Raw genomic sequence first — 24,862 nt, 5'->3', positions numbered from 1 at the left:
CCAGCAAGACTTGCCAAAACGATTTGACTGCAGGAGGTCGTTCCGGACACCCGCTGGACTTTTGGCAAGTCTTGTGGGGGTCAGGAGGCCCCCCCATGCTGGCCAAAAGTCCCTGGGGGTCCAGCGGGGGTCCGGGAATGACCTCCTGCAGTCGAATCGTGTTGCCGTACGGCCGGCGCCATTTTGCGCAAAATGGCGCCGGCTATACGGCAAAATGATTCGAGTGCAGGAGGTCGCTCCCGGACCCCCGCTGGACTTTTGGCAAGTCTTGTGGGGGTCAGGAGGCCCCCCCAAGCTGGTCAAAAGTCCCTGGGGGTCCAGCGGAGGTCCGGGAGCGATCTCCTACGCTCCTGACGTCGGGGGACAAAAAACAAAATGGTGCCGGCGCTACCTTTGTCCTGTCATATGACAGGGCAAAGGTAGCGCCAGCGCCATTTCTACAACGCACCACAGGCCCAAGAGTAAAAGATCACACCGGGACCCCCGCTCTGGACCCCAGGTAATTTAAGGCATTTTGGGGGGGTTCGGGAGTGTGGGGGATTTATTTTAAAGGGTCGTGGTGGGTTTTAGGGATGTTTTAGTGTGCCAGTTTTCCCGCCCTCCCCCGATTTACGATTTACACGATATTTACAAAAACAAAATCGCGACAATCCGATTCCCTCCCCCCCCCAGCCGAAATCGATCGTTAAGACGATCGATCACACGATTCACATCTCTAACAGAAACTCATTTCATATTGAGAGCCAAGAAAATAAAGAAAATTAATGTAACTTCAGTAATAATAATTATGTACATACGTTTCTTTCCTAAACCAATTTGGGCATAAATACCTAGGAAGTCCCCAAAATCCCAATCTTAGTTTTATTGAATAAACTGCAGCTTGTTGAAGAAGTAGAAAATATTTAAAAAAATGAACATAATGACTTTCTTTCAAATGGCAAATATAAGAAGGTTCATTAGGGCTAAGACATTTAAGGCAGTTTCAAGTCTTGGCTAATCAGAATACAAGAAATAGTCTTATTGCAGGTGGGCCTGCCCTGTGGCCTTTCGTATACATATGTCAGCATTTTGAAATAGGAAATTGTGATAGGAAATATTGACATTAAGGATCTATTTTTTACCCATAATGCATGCATAATCAACAAGGAATAAAGTTCAAAGATGTGACACATAAGTTAGATTAATAGTCCCCCCAAAACTTCTCAGTAACTACTTTTTCTCTGAGGGTCAGTACCAGACAGAGCAAATACAAAGTAGCATAATATATTCTAGTTAATTGTATAAAACCAGCACAGAGATTTGCTAGGCTATGAAAAACGCAAACACAGGTCAACTGGGCCTACTAAGATTTGACAATTCCCCTGAATCCACGCATTGCATGTTAAAGCTTGCAACCCTGAATAAGGCCAAGAAACAGACCGATTTGGACCTGAAAATAAAGTAGACAACAGCATAGACAAGCAAGAAGTGACCCCAGAAGTGGTGGTCCTCAGCCTATTATCTTATACAGTGGCTTAGAGTTACTAATTCATGAAATAATATAAAAAATATACCCACACCTTAAAAATACTTATATTATTTTGATTATGAATTGGTCCAACTCCTTCAAATGTTGGATATGTAAACAATGTGGTCAGTGAACTGTTGGCTACTTCTACCCTTGAGACACTGAACAAAATCACTTTTGCAGTTATTATATATCCTAATGGTACCAGATGCATGTCCAAAAATATGGGATAGTTTAAACTGTTTCTGTAATGATACTATAATCCCATGTCCTTGTTCTGAACTAGTACTAGAGCCTTAGTGGAAGGGTACCTACCGAGTACTTTTTGTGAGTCATTCAGCTTTAAAACTATAAGGACTTGGCCACTGTTCACCCTAGACATTGCAAAAATACATTTCAACGTGTGACACAGTCTTGCAGATAAGGTCTGCTTACTTCTGATCCTGTTTTTTTAGCTGACACTGTCTCGCTATTAGAATAATATTCTGACAGCATTCTGGAAGCTTATAATTCCAACATTTCTTTCAGAGTAACTCTGGAAGCTGCCAGGAGTGGTAGAAGCATAGAGAGACCCTGAAGACTTAAAAGGAAAATGTTCCAGTGGGTATGAGGGTTGGAGATAAAGAAAGGAGGTAGAGAAGTGGCCATTGCTATTTTATTTTGGCTAACTGGGGAGGGGGCAGGAGGAATCCTGCAAACAAGCAAGCAGACCCATGCCAATTTTGTTTTTGAAGTTTATTTGGAGGCCTTCTTGGGGGATGGGCCCATTTTTTTGACATTGAATAAGGAATATGGGAATTGGTCTGCTAAGCCTGTGTGGCAATTAAAAGTTTTTTAGACATTATCACCACAGCTATATTCTTTTGAATATGGACAGTTAATCCTAAAGTTATCTGGCTACTTTCATCCTGATAGGTTGAAACCTAACTAGATTGTAAGCCCTCTGGGATAGGGAAATCCCTCCAGAATGTAATCCACTTTGAAATGCTAAAAAAAAGTACGAAAGCATAATATAAAAATCTAAATAAATAAATAAATATTTAAAAATTGTTGATTAGGTTTAAAGTTGTCTGTTTATAGTGAGATGGATTGCTTTATTCAGAGATATTCAGTTGGACATTTATCCATCTGAGTATCCAGAATAACTTATTCTACTAACTTTAGCCAGATAAAGTATTCACTCAATGTTTTTCCTTGAAAATTAACCTACTTATAACTGAACAGAATAACTCAGATAATTTCTCAGTCTTTGAATTGGGCCTCTCTCCATACTAGCATTCTTAACAGATTATGACTCATGATAGCTCTTAGATGACTCATTCACCTCATTAAGGGGCTAAGACACCAATCTTCCTTTCATCGCCAAACTCATGGAGAAACTGGTCAACATCCAACTCTCCGACTACTTAGACAAAAACAAAATACTCTACCCTGCTCAGTTTGGCTTCCATAAATCCCTAATTAATTAATTTATTTATTTATTTATTATTTATTTATTTAATGAGTTTTATATACCGTCATTCGGTAAAGCCATCACAATGGTTTACAAAAGCTCAAAATGCAGGATTTTTAACAATTGAGCAAAAAGGGATAACAGGACATATATTAAACAAAGGAGAGATATTCAATTGCCAAGATATTAACTGGCATTTGCACTACAGGTTGCACTAAGGAGTGTACAAAGGGGAGGGCCCCTTTGTGGTGCCCCTTCGGAGTGCGACACACGGCGCACGGCGCCTGGTGGCAGGGCACCTTTCTATGGTCGGAGCTGCCCCTGGTAATGTCAGGGGTGGGGGCGGGGCTTCCAATTGGGTCTCTCCCTCACATTGCAGTTCTGTTTTGTTTCCTTTTTCAGTTTCAGGTGACATTTCTTTCTATTCTTCTGTTCCCATGGCGATGGAGAAGTGCCGCAGGGCGCCCAAAGGTGGTGGTACTTTTACTCACTTTCACGGACAACATCCTCATGGGCCTAGACAAAGGACAACCATACCTATCTCCGCTGTGTTTGACACTGTGAATCATTCCATCCTCATTAACCACCCCTTAGACATTGGTATCTCAGGAACAGTCCTCAGATGGTTTAAATCCTTCCTTTGCAATAGAAACTACAAGGTCAGAATAAGCAACAAAGAATCCCCTCCCATCAGCTCAACACTTGGAGTACCTCAGGGATCATCCCTCTCCCCTACTCTCTTTAACATATATCTCCTACCCCTCTGCCAGCTCTTAGCAAATCTAAAATTAACCCATTTCATATACGCCGATGACGTGCAGATACTGATTCCCATAAAAGAATCCATCTCCAAAACTCTCAACTTCTGGAACAGCTGTCTGCACTCCATCAACCTCCTCCTCTCCAGTCTCAACCTAGTCCTCAACACAGCCAAAACTGAACTCCTCCTCATCTCTCCCAATGACAATAACCTTTCTCACCTCAACCCCTCAAATGCCACAGCAGCCCAAGTGAGAGACCTTGGCGTTATACTGGACAACCAACTGAACTTAAAAACATTTGTCAACACCACAACAAAAGAATGCCTCTATAAATTACAAATTCTGAAAAAGCTCAGACCCCTCTTCCATTTATATGATTTTCAGACGGTCCTCCAAGCTACCCTACTCTCTAAAATTGACTACTCCAACTCCCTCCTCCTTGGCCTCCCTGCAACTACCACTAAACCTCTGCAGATGCTCCAGAATGCCGCCGCCAGGATCCTAACCAATTCTAGCCAAGGAGATCATATCATGCCCATCCTCAGGAATCTCCATTGGCTTCCCATAAGCTTCAGAATCCTTCATAAATCCCTTACTATTATCCACAAGAACTATTAAGTTCACTTAGAGAATAGCCACTGCCCTTAGCAATGGTTACATGGAATAGACTTAGTTTTTGGGTACTTGCCAGGTTCTTATGGCCTGGATTGGCCACTGTTGGAAACAGGATGCTGGGCTTGATGGACCCTTGGTCTGACCCAGTATGGCATTTTCTTATGTTCTTATGTTCTTATCCATAATCATCACTCACTCGAGCTAAAAATCCCGCTTCTTCTCCACACCTCTAATAGACCAGTTAGAGCTGCCTATAAAGATACCCTCCACGCTCCCCCTACCAAATCCACCCTTCACGCCTCCACAATGAAACGTGCCTTTTCCAGAGCTGGACCATCTCAGTGGAACGCCTTACCTCCAGATCTACGCCAGGAACACTGCCCTCTGACCTTTAAGAAAAAACTTAAGACCTGGCTATTCAAACAAGCCTTTCCTTAAGATGTTTGCGGTACTTTCACTCATTGAATCACAATGTAGTTATCGTCTATTGCTCTAATTATTATCATTCCTGTGCTCCTCCCTCTCACTCTACCCCACCCTTCCTATCTCCCTAGCTCTAGCCTCCCTCCTTTACGGTAATTATTGCATAAGTATATCAAGCTTGTAACCTTTGTTACTTAGTTGTTCCTTCCTTCCACTCCCCTACTTCCCATTTCTGCCGTGCTCTTATAACCCTTTTCCCTTGTTAACCCCCCCTGCTCAATGCTTAATGACTATATTAATGTTATTGTCCCCCTGTTTGTTGTAATTTCTCCCTTCCCTTGTTAATTCTCCCCCTGCTTAATGATTAAGTTAACATTATTACCCCCTGTTCGATGTAACTCACCCATGTTCGATGTAAACTGATGTGATATGACTAGCGTCAAGAACGTCAGTATAGAAAATAATTAAATATATATAAATATAAGACACCCTTTCTGTCCCTCTTTCATGACATTTTAAAATAGGCACAGATGTTTTACAGAAATTAATCTATCTTAATTATACAACTTGTAAAGTTTTAAGGGTCAGATGTACATAGCATTTTACATGCATAAAACTCAGTTTTATGCATGTAAAATGGACTGCAGGAGGTCGTTCAGCGACCGCCTGCAGTCCAGCGAGGGTCGTTCAGCGACCGCCTGCAGTCCAGCGAGGGGAGGGTGGGGGATTTAATTTAAAGGGTCGGGGGTGGGTTTTAGGGGGTTTTAGTGTGCCGGCTCACGATTCTAACGATTTATAACGATAAATCGTTAGAATCTCTATTGTATTGTGTTCCATAACGGTTTAAGATGATATTAAAATTATCGGACGATAATTTTAATCGTCCTAAAACGATTCACATCCCTATGCGATATTAATCGCTGTTCCGAAAGGCTCGTAGGGTCGGGAGGGTAGACCCTAATTTTGCCTTTCCTTTTGTGCAGCATTTTTATGTCTCAAGAGGAAAAATAGAATTCTTAAGAAGCGCGGACTCAGAGCAGCGTTCAGTAGTATTTTTTTGTCAGCCATCTTGCTTCCTGTGATTTAAATTATCTATGACAGATCTGGTCATCTTAGTTGGTTTATACAATGAATCTGAACTCCTTTTAATGATAAACATGCTAGGATGTAAAAAAACACTGTAATTCACTCTAAAGTTATGTTGATGTACTATATAGGTATTTTAAATAACTATTAGAGACATTTGTTAACAAGATGTGAATGTTCCTGTTAGAAATCAACAAGTCAAAGTCAGTACTGCTTCTTGTTCATAATGGGCCGGATTTTAAAAGCCCTGCGCATGTAAATCCGGCCGGATTTACTTGCGCAGGGCATTTGCGTGCCGGCGTGCCTATTTTGCATAGGCCGCTGGCACGCACATAGCCCCGGGACATGCATAAGTCCCAGGGCTTCGTAAAAAGGGCGGGGAGGGGGCATGTCAAGGGGCGTATCCGGGGTCAGGGGCGGTTCGGGGTGGGTCCATGGGCATGGCGCCGGCCCGGGAGCGTGGTCGACGCCTCCGAACCAGCCCCCGGGTCGGGTGATGGAGCGCCAGCAGCCCGCTGGTGCGCGCAGATTTATGCCTGCTTCCGGCAGGCGTAAATCTGCCAACAAAGGTAGGGGGGGTTTAAATAGGGCCGGGGGGGTGGGTTAGGTAGGGGAAGGGAGGGGAAGGGAGGGGAGGGAACAGGCAGCGTGCGCCGGGCTTGGCACGCACAGGTTGCACAAATGTGCACCCCCTTGCGCGTGCCGACCCCGGATTTTATAAGATACGCGTGGCTACGCGCGTATCTTATAAAATCCAGCATACTTTTGTTCACGCCTGGTACACGAACAAAAGTACGCACACGCGTAAATTTATAAAATCTCACCCCAGCGTGAATAAAATAACTAAAGAAGAAAATAGCCATTATTACTACTTGATAAATAGGATATTAATACCTGCAGTTATTTCTTATGATGTAGTTCATTGTAAGGGAAAGATTCAATTTGAAAGAATATTGGACCTCTACAAAAGTATTGCTAAAAGCATTGGGGTAGATTTTCAGACGAGCGCGAATAGCCTACTTTTGTTTGCGCTCCAGGCGCAAACAAAAGTACGCTGGATTTTAGTAGATACGCGCGTAGTCGCGCGTATCGGCTAAAATCCTGGATCGGCGCGCGCAAGGCTATCGATTTCTTATAGCCTGCGCGCGCCGAGCCGCGCAGCCTACCCCCGTTCCCTCCTAGGCCGCTCCGAAATCGGAGCGGCCTAGAAGGGAACTTTCCTTTGCCCTCCCCTCACCTTCCCCTCCCTTCCCCTACCTAACCCACCCGCCCGGCCCTGTCTAAACCCCCATCCTACCTTTGTCGGGGGATTTACGCCTCCCGGAGGGAGGCGTAAATCCCCGCGCGCGAGCGGGACTCCTGCGCGCCGGGCCGCGACCTGGGGGCGGGTACGGAGGGCGCGGCCACGCCCCCGGGCCGTAGCCACGCCCCCGTACCCGCCCCCAAAACGCTGCCGACACGCCCCCGAAACGCCGCGACGACCGGGACCGCCCCCCGACACGCCCCCCTCCGAGAACCCCGGGACTTACGCGAGTCCCGGGGCTCTGCGCGCGCCGGGAGGCCTATGTAAAATAGGCTTCCCGGCGCGCAGGGCCCTGCTCGCGTAAATCCGCCCGGTTTTGGGCGGATTTACGCGAGCAGGGCTCTGAAAATCCGCCCCATTGTTTTCAATCTATATTTAAAAACCAAAGATCCTAAGTTTTTTTTTTTTTTTTTAATACATATTTGGCCTTCTCATAGCGAGAAACATAAAAAGAATTCTTCACTCCATCATTCTGAAAGTGTACATTTAGTGTCTGTCATTTTCTTATATATATTACAGCAATCCATAAGATCTAGTATCTTTGTCCAGATTGTCATGGTATCCTGCCATTATCTCAGTTGAAGTCAATAAAGCCAGTGAACACTTTTATTGCTAAAAAGCTAAGGTAACTAGGGAAAAAACCCTCCATTCCCATACATTTCAAGCCATGGGAGAAAAAGATTAATCTACTTGTGGAAATATTCATCCATCAAGACATTACATACTGCATTCTAATTGTATATTGTACATAAGCTAGTCTATGTTCACTCACAGAAATAATTGCAAGTATTTTGGTTACATTTCCAGCTTGGAGGGTAGAAGCTTCCATAGGACAGACTGCAATTTTTTAATCAACTAGGGTAAAAGCATTATCTTCATATCTTACATTCTTAGTCTGATTCTGAAGTTACTCCTGAAATAAGCATCTCTACATCACTGAAGCAGTAAATAGATTTTATGATTGCAATATAGATTATATAACATTATAATCTATAGTATATATTCAGTATGTACACGCTATGAATCCTGTATTTCATATTAAAATGATGAGAAAGAACTACAGGAAAACCAAAGCTTAATTCTGAGGTCCTCTGAGTGGTTCGTATTAGAATTTGACTTCATATTATAACTGTTTAATTGTTGATTTATAAAAGTTTTGTTTTTATGCCATACTGTTCCATGGAAGCAGAAAGCTTTAATTTTAAGCTAACAGTGACTTCAAGAAAATATTAACCTTTGATTTTTTTGAGGAATGTATTATGTTTCCTTTAACTGTTCTTGGGAAGGAGAATATGCTAAAGAATTTACCTGGTTAAATAAGCAATTAATTGGGTATAATTGGGGGCTGAAAATTACCCTCCCCTTCTGTGGGTAGACGCATCCATTCTGTTTCTTGGTACAGGTATTGTTGATCTATGCTGCAAAGGGGACAGGGCCTGGGATGAGGGGAGGGTGGAACCAGCAGACAACACACAGGGATTTAAATTTGAAATCCCCATGCAAGGTTTAAGAATTTGTCTTTGTTCCAGCTTCATAACAGTTGCAAAGTCCATGGGTTCTAAAGTACCTTTGATGCCAGCAGGCCTCACATTTTCAAAGTGAACTCTGCATGATGTTTTCCTTTGATAATGTGTCTGCAAGCCTTGTACCTACTGTGAAAATTGCCACAACATTGTGCTCCAGTATGAAAAAAAAAAGCATTACTCCGTCAACTAGCAAAAACAAAGGAGACTTAGGGGACCATTTTCTAAAGTGTGTTAAAATAATCAGTTAATGTGCATTAATGATCTATAGTAATATGAATATTGTGGGGACTTAGTAAATTTGTCATTAACAGCAGATTTTTCTAATGGAGAATTTGACTTTGACCACCTGGTCAACTCTCCAAATAAGGGCCCTGGTGGACATATTCTTCCACTCCCCTAACTGTTCAAAGTGGGCCTTCCACAGATCAATCCTTGAATGCTCCAATGGACAAAATGGCATTCACCTGTATTACCATCTTCATTTGAGGATCATTTAATGGGGTAGACAATAGGGGGTGCTAGTAGGATGTGGGACATTGGCCCATATGAGTCTTACCTTGAGTATTTAGGAGGGGTAAACAATAGGGTGATTGGATCAACCATGGGAGCTCTTCGCTTTGGTATGGGGGAGTCAACTCAGTAGGTGTGTTAACCTAGTAAGCAACCCTTCAAATAGTCATCTGCACCTTTTACATTTTGGCAGTCCCAGCAATTAAATGCAAATCACCTTTATTAGCATGATTTTCACTAATTGCATATGAATTTTATTAAGCTGCTTAGCACAGATTTGCATGCTACACAGTCCATTTAAATGTTATTTACATTATGCTGGAACACTGTTAGCACAAGCACATTAATGCAGCGTAATTTGTATTAACTGCCTGTGTTTTCAAAGGCAAATGTTTGATACATGTTATTGCATTGAAATACTTTAGTAAATAGGCCCCTTCATTTTATTATTTTGATATACATATAATCATCCAAGCTTTTGAATTAAGAAAATGAACTGAATGGGTCCTACCTTGATAAACAGCTTTGAATCCTGGTGAGCCAATGCTGTCATCAGATTGTAAATGGAGCCACATCTGATTGCTCATACTCACAATAAGGTCAGGGACACTAGATCCAGTGAGCCTGAATGTAACAGTAATAATTATTATTTATTTTCTCATTTTATCCATGGTGATTTACAACAAATTACAAAATAGTGCATATCTTTCCCAAAAGATTTCACGATCTAAATGTGCACCTGAGGCAACAGAGGATAAAATGATTGCCCAGAGCACAATATGTGTTAGTGGGAAAACAGATTTAAACTCTAATCTTGTAGTTATCAGCCCTTATCTAATCATATAGATGCATAACTGGAACTTTTGTGGATTTGGAAATATACATATTAATCTGCATCCTTTCATACATCATTAACATATTTGTTTGTATATTAACAATCTCTTCTGTAATTAGCTTTCTATAGTCACAATCCTTACTGGATCAGATGCTGGCGAGCAGGACTTGAGACAAATGATCTTATATTATCAGCATGTTCATCAATGCATTAAGATGACAAATACCACTTTGGGATACCATGGGGGAAAAATGGAAGGACACTGACATTTTTATTCCTTTTGTTTTCTAAAATTTCACCCTGATGAAGATTTTGACCCTGGAATCAAAACATCTGTTGTTTTATAAATATTTTGCTGAAATGTTGTACTCAGTGTCATGCAGAATATCAGTGATGGTTATTATTTTTAATTATAAAGCAAAAATACTCTCTTGTGTATTGTACTACTACATTGTTATGAGATACCACTGGCACCACTATTATTTATTGCCAAAAAGCATACAGGAAAATTCTGAGAAACTGCCATATTTCATTTTCAGTACTAGAAGCTCTATAGAATTTTAACATTTGCACAAAATGGAAGGGATTTGTAAAGTTTCATAACTGTTAAAATAAATATATGTAAATTGCTTCAGAATTCAAAGCAAATTTAGTGCAGAGAACAAATATATTAGAATTTTTTTAAACAAGAGCTTCACCAAGAGTAAATGTGACTTGAAGTGCTCAATATAATCATTCCAGTAAACTTAATCAAGGCACAACACACCGTAATAAACTACAAATTATGTCAGGGATCAGCGACTCATGTCCTTGAGTGCCACAAATAGTTCTGGTTTTCAGGATATCGACAATGCATATGCTTGACATATATTTGCATACAATAAAGACAGTGCATGCAAATATATCTCATGCACATTCATTGTGAATATCCTGATAACCAGACTTGTTTGTGGCACTTGGAGAGCGGAGCTGCCTATCACTGACTTATGCCATGGTCAAGTCCCAATGCAATTTCAAACAATTTGACGCCCAGAAGAATAGGTTAAAAAACTAAACAGGGCCATAACTTTCAAAGAGGTGTGTGAGCACACATTGATGCGTGTACTTTGGTACGCATCCAGGGACATGGCAATTTTATAATGAACATGCACATACGCGTGAATGTTATAAATAGCCTTGGCGTGTATGTATGCGCCTAATTTTGCAAGCAAGCGTGCCCAACTGTGCAAATCAGATTTCGGCCATAAGAGTAAGGAAATTTTATTACCAGCACTCATCCACGCCAAGACTAGTTTCACAAATTCTTCCACAAGTTTACACAGAGTAAAGCTAGACTCTTTAAGCCCCTCAGAAATGTTTGTTGTTTTTACACTTACAGCTCCTCCATAACAGAAGTTACACGGTAATAAACCTGGGTGTGTACCCAGGTGCGTAAGTATTTGTGTGCATGTCTCTTGGCCCTGCCCTGGAACACTCATGCCCTGCCCACACCAATCCCACGCCACGCTCATTTTTGATTCTGCGTGAGATGTGCACACAATGGGAGATCCACGCATATGTAGAAGGCTTTATAAATACGGTAGGCATGTGTAAGCCCTACATGTGCCCGCATCTCCCAATTTTGTGCGCTCCAGGCTTTTAAAATTCACCTTTTAGTGAGCCAAAGATATCTACAAAAAGATTTTTGTTGCCTTTCCATGCACAATCTAAATAAAACTACTATATTTATGCACAAGATCAGAAAACAAATTCTCCTCACTTCATGCAAAAATAAAAGGGAGAAACAATGGCAGTAAAAGGTAAATTACATATATATAGTAGGGCAGAAATAAAAAAAAATCATCTAATTTAACTATATAAAGCTAATTCCATTTATCTGTATAAAACTAATTAGGAATGATCATTAAAATGGTAAGGAACAATTCTAATCCTATAACAACTGTAACAATTAGCAATGCTACAAAAATAGGATTATTTTATGTCTCTGTTGATTACAAGGTTCATAAATATCTAATTGAATGTGTGAATAATCATAAACACATCAGAAAATTTGAGGTATCTACTAGTGACTTTAAACTGTTGATTTCAATTTACAACTATATGTATTTTTTGCCTTTCTAATGCTTTCTTATAGGACATAAGGGACACTCCTTGAAACTAACAGGTAGAATTAAAACAAATTTAAGTTGTGGTATTTGTTGCTGGAGCAAGTAACATAGCTGGGTTCAAATAGAGTTTTGTAAATTCATGGAGGAAATGTACATAAACGGTTATAAACTAGGTGACTCTGAGAAACCTAGTACTTGTTACTGGGAGTGAGCAACAAGAAACTGGATCTACTTTGGGCTGGGTCTCTGTTGGAGAGAGGATGCTGATGTTGGGCTCAATGGCCTTTGCTCTGACCTGGCATGGCACTACTTGTGTTCTTGTAAGTGCCAGCTCTGTGGGTGCAGTGCATGCTTGAGCACCCCCAGCACTGAGCAAATGCCTTCATTATGACCAGGAAGATGTAATTTGTGTTGTGTAACATCCAGAGTCATTTTCAAAGTTGGCTTTCTATGTAGCATGTTTCCTTCTATAATCTGTATCTCTAATTAAGGACTAAGGGGGTCATATATCAAATTGTGATGTGGCTTTATTGTGCGTGTTAGGGCGTTATCGCAGGCGATAATGCCCTAATGCATGCAATAACTACTAGAACACGACAATAAAATTAAAATGAGGGAAAGGGGTGGAGTTAGGGGGAGATTGAGTTAGGTTAATGATGATATTGTTTTGGACATGTTGCGCACGTTGGTCACAGACGGCTGCACCCTCTCTGTCTCACCTCTTTTCTTTCTCTTTCCTCTCCTCTGGGCAAGATGGCTGCCTCCTCCTCTCTCTGCCGACCTCTCTGGCATCCCCGGACCGGCATGGGCGATTGGTTCACCATTCTTTTACTGAGGTCACTTAGGGCATGTGAGCCTGTGCCACCTTTTCTTTGGAATATGTCATGTCGGGAACCTCGTGAGTGTCCCCACCGCATGACATCACTACCTCCAGGTACTTAGCCTCCGATCTCCGATCCAGCTACAAGTTAGCAAGAATTCCACTCCAGCTAATTTTGACTTCCTTCAGAGACACCCGCTCTGAGTACTCACTCCTACAAACCCTCCGGAGTTATGCTGGCTACACTAGCGTGTTCTAGGTACCCACTCCTCGGGTGCCTTAATCGCTCCTACCTACCCTCCAGGGTTTCGCTGTTCCAGCAAGGACGCTCAAGGCACCCGCTCCTTGGGGGTCTTGCTTCGCTCCTATTTACTCTCCAGGTTTCCCAGCTCATCAGGATCCTAGGTACATACTCCCCAGGGCCTTGCACTCGCCTGCCTTCCTCCTGGGTTAACCTGCATCTACAGAGGATATCTTGGCTCCGGCACTCCGGGCCTTGCATCATCTCTACCTCCGATCTGTGGAGGCCATCTCTCCAGCAACTACCAGCCTTTATGAGTACCTTCTCTCTTCAGTCTCTCTGCCTTGTCTCACCACAGAATAGATTTTCAGCATACCCCACTCCGCAGACCACTATTGGATCTATCATTGCTGACTACGTCATCTGTGACTGGGTTCTCGGCCTATTCCGCCTCGCGGACCACTACCGGACCCTTCACTTCCAGCTTCTGGTGAGACCATCTCTGCACTTGATACAACTCCGTGCCTGGACTGAACTAATCATCAGAGACCTACTCTACTGGCTGAGGAATGCAGCCCGCTTCTCGGGTCTTGCCAACTGCTGTATAATAAAGCTTCAATTCTCTCTGTGGTCATTACTGAAGAGTCAGTCTATTGCTGTATTTTCCCCATGGGGCCCCTCCCCATGGGAGAAGTCATCAATACAGCAACATGGGGTCCAAAAATAAGTAAAACTTACAGGACATTATCGCTGGCAGTAACGCCAGATTTGACACCACCTTTTCTATTGGCGCTATGGGAGCGATAGTGTGAGGCGTGGCCACAAACACAGTGGGAAGAAACGTACCACTATGATGTTGCCAGCTGCACACTATCGCCCCACTTCTTTTTTCTTCATGGATCATCATTCCGCTATATTTATGATGAATCTAGGGCAAAATCTGCTGAAACAGAAAGTAACGTGCAAAAGGAGGAAGCTAGTGAGGTTGAAGTTAATAAGATCTTCAATGTTCATAAGCTAGAAAATACAACCATATATTAGTAATCTAGTGCATTGTACTTTTAATGCAATATCTGCTGGTTACCATTTAAATTCAAAGAATTCCAAAATAGGGAGAATAAACATTAAAAAAGATAGAGTCATAGTCTAATTGTTATTTTCAAGCATAGGCATTACTCCCACTCTAATTTTAATTACTGCTTTACCATATAACAAAGGTCAGAAAAATCAATCCAGGAGAATAAAGCAGCAGCATAGAAATGATGTGTGAAGTGTAAACATCACTTCCAAGGTGGGTTTCCAAAGGGTGGCTGTTGGTTTCAATCAAAATAAATCAGCCTTGCAGTGGGAAATGTTTGCTTCTACAAAACACTTTAGAAAAAAAAAAGCACCATGTCAGATTTGCTTCTCCATTTGGTAACTTTGTTCATTTTTGTCCTGAATATTTAACAGTGGTATTGAGTTATTGGCCAAGTTATAGTAAGACTCCATTGATGAACAGCAATGTTAAAAAAATTGCTGAAGGAAAAATACATTCACACTGATCTTTCTTCCACTGTAAACATGATTGAATATTACTGTATGTAAGTATTCAGTTTCACATTAAAATTTAATGTCATCCTCATTGTATTTTTTCACATTTTATATTTCTATAATATTAAATTCTTGAATACTCAAATGTAAATATTCAGATCTGTTTCATACCAGCATTAAATATGTTAAAATCTAGAAAATCTATTTTATGCAACTTTCTTCTTTTTCTATAATTTGTATTTTGACAGTTCTATTTTGGGCATTTATGTAAACCAAATAAATCTGTCCAGTGCACTGTTTAGTATCTCAGGAAACTAAGAAATAGCTATAACAGCAAAACCCTAAATATAATAAGTCAAGTTTGATTAAATAAAATTAAATTTGTAGAACCATCATAAATTAAATATTTGAAATATAAAGTGAAAGAGTAGTGTTATGAATCAAAGGTCCATTTTCTGATCTATCTTTGTCCATACTCATATATGCAAGCAACTACAAATGTGCAAGCCCCAATGTTCCACGAATATCGGTATATAAAAATAAATCTATATAAATAAAAATGTAAATGTTCATTGTTCAAAATCTTAAATCTCTGAAAGTTCTTCACTGATTGCTTGGAAATTTTGAGACAGCATTGCATTCGAATATGCGCGTGTTTTTATATACCTATATTATATAGATGTCACACCTGTGACAGGTAAAAACATGCTTTTTGGGAAACACAGCGCCATCTGTTGGACATAAAAGCAACACATGCTATCTACAATATAAATGAGCTCTGACCAACGGACCGCAAATGCGCAGTAGAGAGCAGCTCTACCGCGTATGTGCGAACCATAGAGCTCTGCGCTATGTGCTGGCTGTCACAGAGGAGAGGAGAAAAGGGCAGAGTCGCCGCTCCGAGAAATGGCTCAGCCAGTTCCTCTGCCGCTGGGGAAGGGGGAAGGGACTGCCGGACAGTTACACACAGGAGGAGGAAAGGGTAAAAGAGTCGCCAAGCCAGTCCATCCACCGCCGGGGAAGGGGGGGAGGGAGTTGGGACGGCCGGAGCAGAGTTAATCCACATTGCAAAATTAAACCAGACTGAGCCACGGCAACGTGCTCCGAGAAACGGCTCAGCTTGTTCCTCCGCCACTGGGGAAGGGGGAGGGATTAGGGACTGCCGGACAGTTACACACAGGAGGAGGAAAGGGTAAAAGAGTCACCGAGCCAGTCCGTCCACCGCCGGGGAAGGGGGGGAGGGAGTTGGGATGGCCAGAGCAGAGCTAATGCGCATTGTGAAATTAAACCAGACTGAGCCACGGCAAAGCGTGGCCGGGTACAGCTAGTAAATAAATAAATAAATAAATAATAAGTACTTGAAAAATGAAGCAATCACAATATCTTGCTGTTGTATTCTGCTACTTTTGGGCAGTGACTCTCCTGCTACAGTGGCTAAGGTAGCTATTAGACTATGGGGTTTCTGTTTTTATTTTGGGAGACACTAGATCCACAAAAGAGAGGCTATGAGAGGAAAAGTTTGCCTCCTTCCTGATGGGTCTTCCAATAACTGGAAGCAGGGACTGAAACCCACCCAAACAGTTTCCCAGGATAGAGAGGGAAGGCAAAGTCTTTAAAAGTATAATACTCAGATAAATCTAATGTTAAATTAAAGAAAACAGTTTGTTTAACAGTTTTGTTTACCAAGAAACAGGCCGATACAGTACAGTGTGCTCCGGCAGAGCGTACTGTTAATCTGCATTTGGACGTGCTAGCTTTAACCCTTATTCAGTAAGGGGTAATAGTGCGTCAAAAATGCGCATCCAAACCCCCCGAAACTAATAGCGCCCGCAACATGCAAATGCATGTTGATGGCCCTATTAGTTATTCCCGTGCGAGTCAGTTGGTAAAATGTGCAGCCAAGCCGCACATTTTACTTTCAAATATTAGTGCCTACCCAAAGGTAGACGTTAATTTCTGCCGGCACCGGGAAAGTGCACAGAAAAGCGATATTAAGTCGGAGGTCCCAAAAGTAAAAAATAATAAAAAATAATTTAAAAAAATTAAAAAAAATATTTAAAATCGGCCCGCGACTCGCAGGTTGAAAACCGGATGCTCAATTTTGCTGGCGTCCGGTTTCCGAACCCGTGGCTGTCAGCGGGTTTGAGAACCGACGCCGGCAAAATTGAGCGTTGGTTGTCAAACTTGCTGATAGCCGCCGCTCCTGTCCAAAAAAGAGGTGCTAGGGACGCGCTAGAGTGCCTTGCGCCTCTTTTTACTGCAGGCCCTAATTTGAATCATTTTTTTTTCTGAATCGCACGCACAGGAGAGCGGGCGCTTGCCTGCTCTCCCGCGATTTTTACTGTATCGGCCTGAAAGTAGTGTAAATCAGCAATTTAAATTTTTTTGTGAACTTTTGAAAATAACATAAAAATCAGAAAGTAGTGTTTACAATAGTGAACAGCTTTAAAGAAACTTTTCCTCTATTCTTATTCCTTGTCTGAGTAATAAAGTTTGTTCCATATGAAATAATGTGTATGTAAAGCAGATGTTTATTTAGGAATGCATGATTCTTTTTTATTCTCCACTTCACAGGTGTTTTGGTGTATTTCCATGCAGCGGATAAAGGTATGTATGTCTTTTAATATGCTCCTTTCTTTCTTAGCATTTCTTAAGTTTGTTTGACTCCTTTAACACATTTTGTCCTCTCTCTCTCTCTCTTTTGCTTTCATTTTATGTATATCTGTATCTCTTGCTTTCATGTTCAGTTTAGCTTCACACTTAGGGGTTAATTTCCAAAGATGCCCAAATTATATAACATGCACTGTGTGCTTGTTATAAAATATGATATCCACATGCACACCCAATTTTATAATCAGGGTCAGCATGTGGGTACGGGTTTTGTCTCGTGTGTGCAAGGAGGGCATATTTTACAAAAGTACATGTGGTGCTGCAGGTAGGCCTTTCCCAGTATGCTCCAGTTAAGAAGCGGACTCCCTCCCAGTCTGCTCCAATTAAGAAGCGGACTGGGAGGGAACTTCCCTATACCCCTACTGAACCTTCCTACCTTTTCCCCTCTCCTCTCCTCTCTGACCCTAACCCCTATCTAGTATCTACCTACCCTTTTTTTTTTTTTTACTTCGGAGAAGAAGTAAGTTACATGTGCTGGCCGGTTGCCGGCATGGGCTTCCCCAGGACAGGGCCTAATGGCCACTGTCCTGGTCGGCCCCCATCTCACCCCTCCCCACCCAGACCATGCCCCCTGGCCTGCCCGACAGTTCTGCATGTATCAGGAGATATGGGCATGGCTGGGCCCTTTCAAAAATGTGCTCGGCATGTGCAGGTCCTGACCATGCACTATCCCCCTGTATTTGTGGGAGTGCACTTTAAAATTCACCCATTAGTGTTTGTTTTGAGTGTATACACTTAGCTCTTCAAATGAAGTCCAGTGTTCCTCAGTCTTTTCACGCTATAGATCTTTGATGAAGCTTTGCCTCTGGCCTCTGGATATTTGAGTGCATTGTCTGCAGTTTGGTTCTCTCAGCCTTCTACTTGTCCGTTGCAGTTTCCTATCTTTAAATAGCATGTGCTCCCTAATTACTCTATCACATCCGCCGCTTCCGAAGATGTGCTACTGGAGTTGCTACATGTGGTGCCTTCACTGTGTAATTGAACTTCTTCTAGCTTGGTGAAGAAATAGAAAGATAAGCAAGGGACCCTGCTCTGGCTAACAGAGGGAATGAGCAGTGTCTTATTCAGTCTAGTGATGTCTGACATATACTATTACACTCTTCTCCTTTCACACGTTTTCTGTACTTACTTTATTTCTGTGGTTCAGAAGGGAAGTGAGTACCAGGACAGATATATTTTATTCAAAGATAGAGGATTAAAATATCCCACTGTCCTTTTCTTTTCTCGCTCACAACTTTCTATTGTTGTCTCTGCAATTCACATTAAGTCAGGGCTGACGCAGTTTTAATTATTCTTAATAGTAGCTGTCCAGGCAGTTATTGTCTCCCTCTCCAAGACGAATGTCCTCGATGTCAGTTTCTCAAACTGTCCTATGTAATTCACTGACTTTTCCTCAGGTATGCTCACAGTTTCGGCAGGTTTTCCTTGAAGTTAGACACAGAATCCCATCTAGCACTTTCCTTCTGTGCAGAGTTTTACTTTCATTTAAAGTAACCACTCTGATAACAAGAATATTAACACCAGTCCCCTGGCTGCAATTTCTTTTTCTCTCTCACTTTACTTGTTCCTCTGTCTAAAACTCAGGGTTAAGCGGGTGGTTAAACAACCAACTGAATGAACTCAGACAGTTTATGGCAAATAACTCATAAAGGGTACACAATTAAATCACAGTGTGATTTTAAAATTATTTTTCTTTCACACAATATCTTCTTTCAGCAGGTCTATCTCAATTAAACTGGGAAAAAATACTCAGTCCAGTTATATTTGCAAGTATCTGTTTTGCACCTTATCTGGATTAAATACTCTCAAAACAACTTCATTCATTCTTAAACATTCAGACTTTAACACATTTGCTTCAATTCACTCTGTGGTTCACAATATTGAAAACAAACACAGGCCCTATGAAAGGCGCAAAGGCAGTATCATTTGCTGTCCTCTGTATTCAGTCTCTTTCTCCACATGCAAAAGCTCTCACCAGATAATGGGGGCTGGTAATTTGCATATGCTTCAGCATGGAATTCCTAGCAGCCCTAGTTTTAGCAGGACTGATGTAGAAAACTGACAATCAAAATCTGCAGCCCTGCTCCTCCTTCTCTGCTCACTCTACCTCAGTCCTGCCCAAACTCTGTAACTGGATGAGGAGAGGAAGACAGAACAAACTCTCACAGCTTATTCCTTACCTTCCTTTTCCCAGAGTTTTTCTGTTCATGCCAGCACTATTAACACGATACTGGGTTGTTTTTTTTCTGCAGCCTGTCACTACCTAAACTTAAAGAAATTTGCTACTCAGGTCCAGAGTCTCCTCCAATCTAAGCCACAACAACTCCAACCCCCAGGTATACACATACCCAGTGAGAAGTAAAAACATGCCACATCCCAGCAATGTTTTCTTATAGCCCCAGGTCTCAAGTCAGTAAAAAAAAATGTCTTGACCTTACTTTCTTACACTGTGAAAGCTGTAAGCCTCTGTGTCTAAGACTGTAGTCCCTACATGGTGCAGTGCTTTGAAGACACAGACAGATACCTGAAAAGTTTTATGATACACAAACTTCAAACCTTTTCTGTTGGAAACAAAACAGTAGAACTAGGGATTACAAAAAGAAACTCGAGGGTGAACAACAACGAACCAATGTCAGTAAATATTTTTTCATGGAGAGAGTGGTGGATGCCTAGAATGTTCTCCCAGAAAGGGTGTTGAAGATGAAAACAGCTAATAAATTCAAAAGGGCGTGGGACAAAACTGCAGATCCCTAAATGCCTGAAGAAAGGGATGGTGTAACATTTCTGCATAGGGGTAACCTGCACAGATTGGCAGTTACTACCCTTAATAGAATGCATGGGGGTAACCTGCATGGAGCGGCAGTTACTTCCATAAATAGGGGTGTGCATCCGTTTTCCACTTATTTGTAATCCGCAACTTATTTTGTCATATCTGTTAAAAATTTAAACGCCCCCACCCTCCTGACCGCACCAAGACTTACCAAAACTCCCTGGTGGTCCAGCAGAGAGTCCAGAGGCCATCTCTGCATTCTCACACCCTCGTTGGCCGGTTTCATCATGGCGCCGATAGCCTGTGTCACAGGGGCTACCGGTGCCATTGGTCAGCCCCTGTCACATGGTCACTGGTGCCATCTTGTGCTCCTACCATGTGACAGGGGCTGACCAATGGCACAGGTAGCCCCTGTGACATAGTATGGGCAAAGGCTATCGGCGCCATTTTGAGTCCTGGCATCAGACGGCTGGCGTGCAGGAGGACGCTCCGGGACCCCCGTTGGACCCCCAGGTACTTTTGGCCAGCTTGGGGGGGCCTCCTGACCCCCACAAGACTTGCCAAAAGTCCAGCGGGGGTCCGGGAGTGACCTCCTGCACGCCGGCCATCTGATGCCAATGCTCAAAATGGCACCGATCGCCTTTGGCAAGTCTTGTGACAGGGGCTGACCAATGGCACTATTCTGAATTATGGCCTTTAAAGAGAGAGCTATGTAGTGCTGACAGTTGTTGGCAGAAGCACAATAGAGCTTCTGGATTAGAACTTTAGGCCTGGATTTTCAAAAGCGTACGCATGCCGGGCCTATTTTAAAAAGGCCCGGCCACGCGAGTAAGTCCCAGGGTTTCGGAAAAGGGCCGGGGAGGGGGCAGGGTGGGGTCAGAGGCTCCCAGCACAGCAGCCGGGGTATCGCGTGCTGGCAGGGTGCCAGCACATGCAACTGCGCCAGCCCCGAGGCAGGTGCAAGAGGGAAGAAAACAATTTTTTTTTTGGGGGGGGGGCTAGGATAGGGCTAGGGGGCGGGTAGGTTAGGGGAAGGCAGGTTAGTTTAGGGGGTTGGGAAGTTCCCTCCTAGTCCGCTCTGAAATGGGAGCAGACTGGGAGGGTACTGGTCAAGGCTGCGGGCCTCGGCATGCACAAGTTGCACTAATGTGCACCCCCTTGCACGCACCAACCCCTGATTTTAAAACATGCTTGCACCAGCACGCACGTTATAAAATCAGGTATCTGTGTGCATGTGCCAGGTAGCGTGTGCGCATGGATGCGCGCTCGCACATTTGAAAATCTACCCCTCATTGATTAAGGCTAGTTTCCTATACGTCTGTTTTAGATACCGCTAAGAGGAATTTTTATTCACAGTTTATTGCTACTGCTGCTTCCCGTCCATGGAAACGTTTTCAGATAGTTTATTGCTTATTTAATTTATCACCTGGAAAACCATTGAATCCATCTCTAGTACACTGAAAAATGTGTGGCTTTTTTTTTACAAGAAAATATTGTTAATATTTGATTCTTTAAGTAACAAGCCATATTTATTCTTGTAAAAAATTATGACTAAGGTGTTTTGGAATGAATTTCTATTTACCCACATATCTCTTGGCCAGGTCCTGAAGCACCCCTATCCCGTTCCTTTTTGGGAAATTATCAGGTGTATGTACAGCGGGTTTTATGTACATATCCGAGTGCTATTTAAAATAGGGTCTGTGTTTGCCAGCCCAGCTTCTGCGCCTACTCTCCAAGTGATGCACACACCGGGCTTTTAAAATTCACCTTTAAGTTTTTCCTGAGATTTCCCCTTGCAGTCAGAATACTGAAATTTTGTTCAGGATGTTATACTCGGGGGAACAGTGGACCCTTGGGCCGGCCTGGAGGAGGAGAGTTCTTACTGGGAAGGCGAGTGGACTAAAAATCTTTTAAATAAAGAAATAAACAAACAAACATTTTTCACACTTTATTGAATAGATCTCTGTGTTTGGGGTATAAATCTAAAATTATTTCCAATAATTATGTATTGCATAAGGTTAATTCATATTACAAACCAAAATCCCATTTTGAAATTCTGGTGACATCATAAACCAAGTGACTAAAAGTCAACTGAGCTCTAAAATGGGATTATGACTCACACAAATCTGTCATTCATTTTACATTTTAATCCAAGTGATTATTTGTGTTTGAAAATACACTTAATCTAAAAAATGTAAGATGTTTCCTTCAGCTGAATAACACAATTAGCTGAATTTATTAATATTCATATAATGTTACATCATGTCTCCAAACAATATCACTGCAATATGCTTATATTAATGGACACGGGAATATGGAATGAATGGAAATCATGTAAAGTAGAATTTATTGGATCATATGATATGTTTAATGTTATCTTTATTGTATTAAAATCTAACAGGGCATATTTCCATTTAAAGAAAGAAATTTATCAAGAATTTCATTGGGCCTTTATTGCTAGCAAGGAAATGTTCTGCACTGCATTGAAATCTTGTGCTACATTTTAATAGTTCCAAAGAACTAATAAATCAAACTTACCTAAAGTAAGCTTTACTGTATTTTGTTTGACTCCTTAGGGAATCATAAAAACTTGCAGAAGACTGTTCAAATCACATTTATTATACTATAAGGTATTAACACCACCTAATAGCAAGCTTAGGTTTCAAAATTGCCCTAACATTTCGCTATTATCAGTTACTGTTATGATAAAATAGACTGTAACTGAGTCTATAATACATTAAAGACTTTTTTTAATCAGCAAATCAGTAAGTGCTCACAGAATGTCTATCTTACATATATAAATACAACAAAAAACATTCAACATATGGTATTTTCTATTTTTGCTGGACTACTACTATAATATCTTCTAATATTCAATAATTAAAAAACAGCTAAACATGACAATACTTTTTAACTATTTAAAGTGAATTATGTTCTTTTCTTAAATATATTTTGGCAAAAAATTCCCATACAATTGTAAAATCTAATTTTCATTTGGAATTAATAAGACAGCAACATCACCAAGGTCTAGAAAATCAAAATCATAAAAAAAAACCCTAAAAATGGGGAAAAAAGGAAATGGGGATCTCAAGACCTCCCATGCACCCTACTAAGAAAAATGCTGGGGCCAGGATCCTCCTAGCCCCCTCTTCTTTGTTCCTGGAGGTATCCGCAGATGAAGTCTAGGCCTAGGTCGAAGCCTGGCCCTTGCATAGGGCCTAGGCCAAGGCAGCAGTATGTCACAACAGTACAACAGCAGTATGGCCCAGATACTGGGCCCTGGCCTAGGCAAGGCCCAGTCTTAGAGGCCTGGACGCAATGCCTGGGCCTCAGCCTAGGCCAGGGCCTAGACCCAGGCCCATTGACACAGCCCATCCTGAAAGCCGTGTCCCGATGCAGGGGCCTCAGCCTCAGGCCCAGTTCTGAAGCCTAAATAGAGGCTGGGTCCTGATGAGTGGGGTTGATTGACTTTCTATTTACAGTTTTGTTAATTCATAAGAACATAAGAAATTGCCATGCTGGGTCAGATCAAGGGTCCATCAAGCCCAGCATCCTGTTTCCAACAGAGGCCAAACCAGGCCACAAGAACCTGGCAATTATCCAAACACTAAGAAGATCCCATGCTACTGATGCAATTAATAGCAGTGGCTATTCCCTAAGTAAACTTGATTAATAGCCGTTAATGGACTTCTCCTCCAAGAACTTATCCAAACCTTTTTTGAACCCAGCTACACTAACTGCACTAACCACATCCTCTGGCAACAAATTCCAGAACTTTATTGTGTGTTGAGTGAAAAATAATTTTCTCCGATTAGTCTTAAATGTGCTACTTGCTAACTTCATGGAATGCCCTCTAGTACTTCTATTATTCGAAAGTGTAAATAACCGACTTGTTTCGAAAGTGTAAATAATCTACTTTTTCAAGACCTCTCATGATCTTAAAGACCTTCTTTGATAATGGAATAACCGACTTGTTTCGAAAGTGTAAATAATCTACTTGTTCAAGACCTCTCATGATCTTAAAGACCTTCTTTGATAATGGAATAATATATACATCCATATCCCTGCTGTCTTTCTCTGATCCTTTTTGAATCTCTTCTTCAGTAAATACAGAAGAAATATCTGTTTAGTACAGATAGGCATTCAGGAGCAACTAAATAGGAATTAAGAGAAAATGTCTTATTTTGTTTTGGATCATTTTCAAAACAGAATGAGTTAAATTACAACAAAGGTTTGTCAGAAGTTCATTTTGTTTTGAACAAAATTTAAAAAAAATATTGCTGGTCAAGCCTAGACTTAGACTCAAAGCTGGGTCCTCACCTGGGAATAAGTTGAGACTCAAAGCAGGAGGCCTACACTTGAGCGTCACTCCAGCACTTTGGTCTCGCCTAACCATAGGTCATGGCCCATGACTGAATGTGACGCCGTGGTCTCTGCCTAGGCCCTGGCATGATGCCGGAGCCTCAGTTGAAACCCGAACAAAGGCCCAGGCCTGGGAATTTGCCAAATTTCCAGCCACACTTACCAAATCCAATGTCATGTCCTAGCCTGGTCCCAACGTGGGAATAAATGCTGAATATTAAGATATCTTAGAGAGGTTCTGGTTTTTTCACTTCTCATTTTAGAGACTGGAGTGAAACTAAAGAACTGAGGATGCACAAACATGAACTGTATGCATTAACGGGGCAATTTTCAAAAGTT

General features: G+C 41.8%; 1 protein-coding gene across 1 annotated transcript in view; it reads right to left on the bottom strand.

The window, feature by feature from the left end:
- Window positions 1–24,862, bottom strand: part of CSMD1 (CUB and Sushi multiple domains 1) — a 4,035,193-nt gene that overhangs the window by 1,630,466 nt on the left and 2,379,865 nt on the right. Inside the window, 1 exon segment of the mRNA XM_029596871.1 lies at window positions 9,696–9,808. Within this exon segment, the coding sequence (XP_029452731.1) occupies window positions 9,696–9,808 (113 nt within the window).

This window comes from Rhinatrema bivittatum, chromosome 3 (assembly GCF_901001135.1).
Source record: "Rhinatrema bivittatum chromosome 3, aRhiBiv1.1, whole genome shotgun sequence".
Taxonomy (NCBI): domain Eukaryota; kingdom Metazoa; phylum Chordata; class Amphibia; order Gymnophiona; family Rhinatrematidae; genus Rhinatrema; species Rhinatrema bivittatum.
The sequence above is the reverse complement of the archived record's forward strand: the minus strand, read 5'-3'. Positions and strand labels throughout refer to the sequence as shown.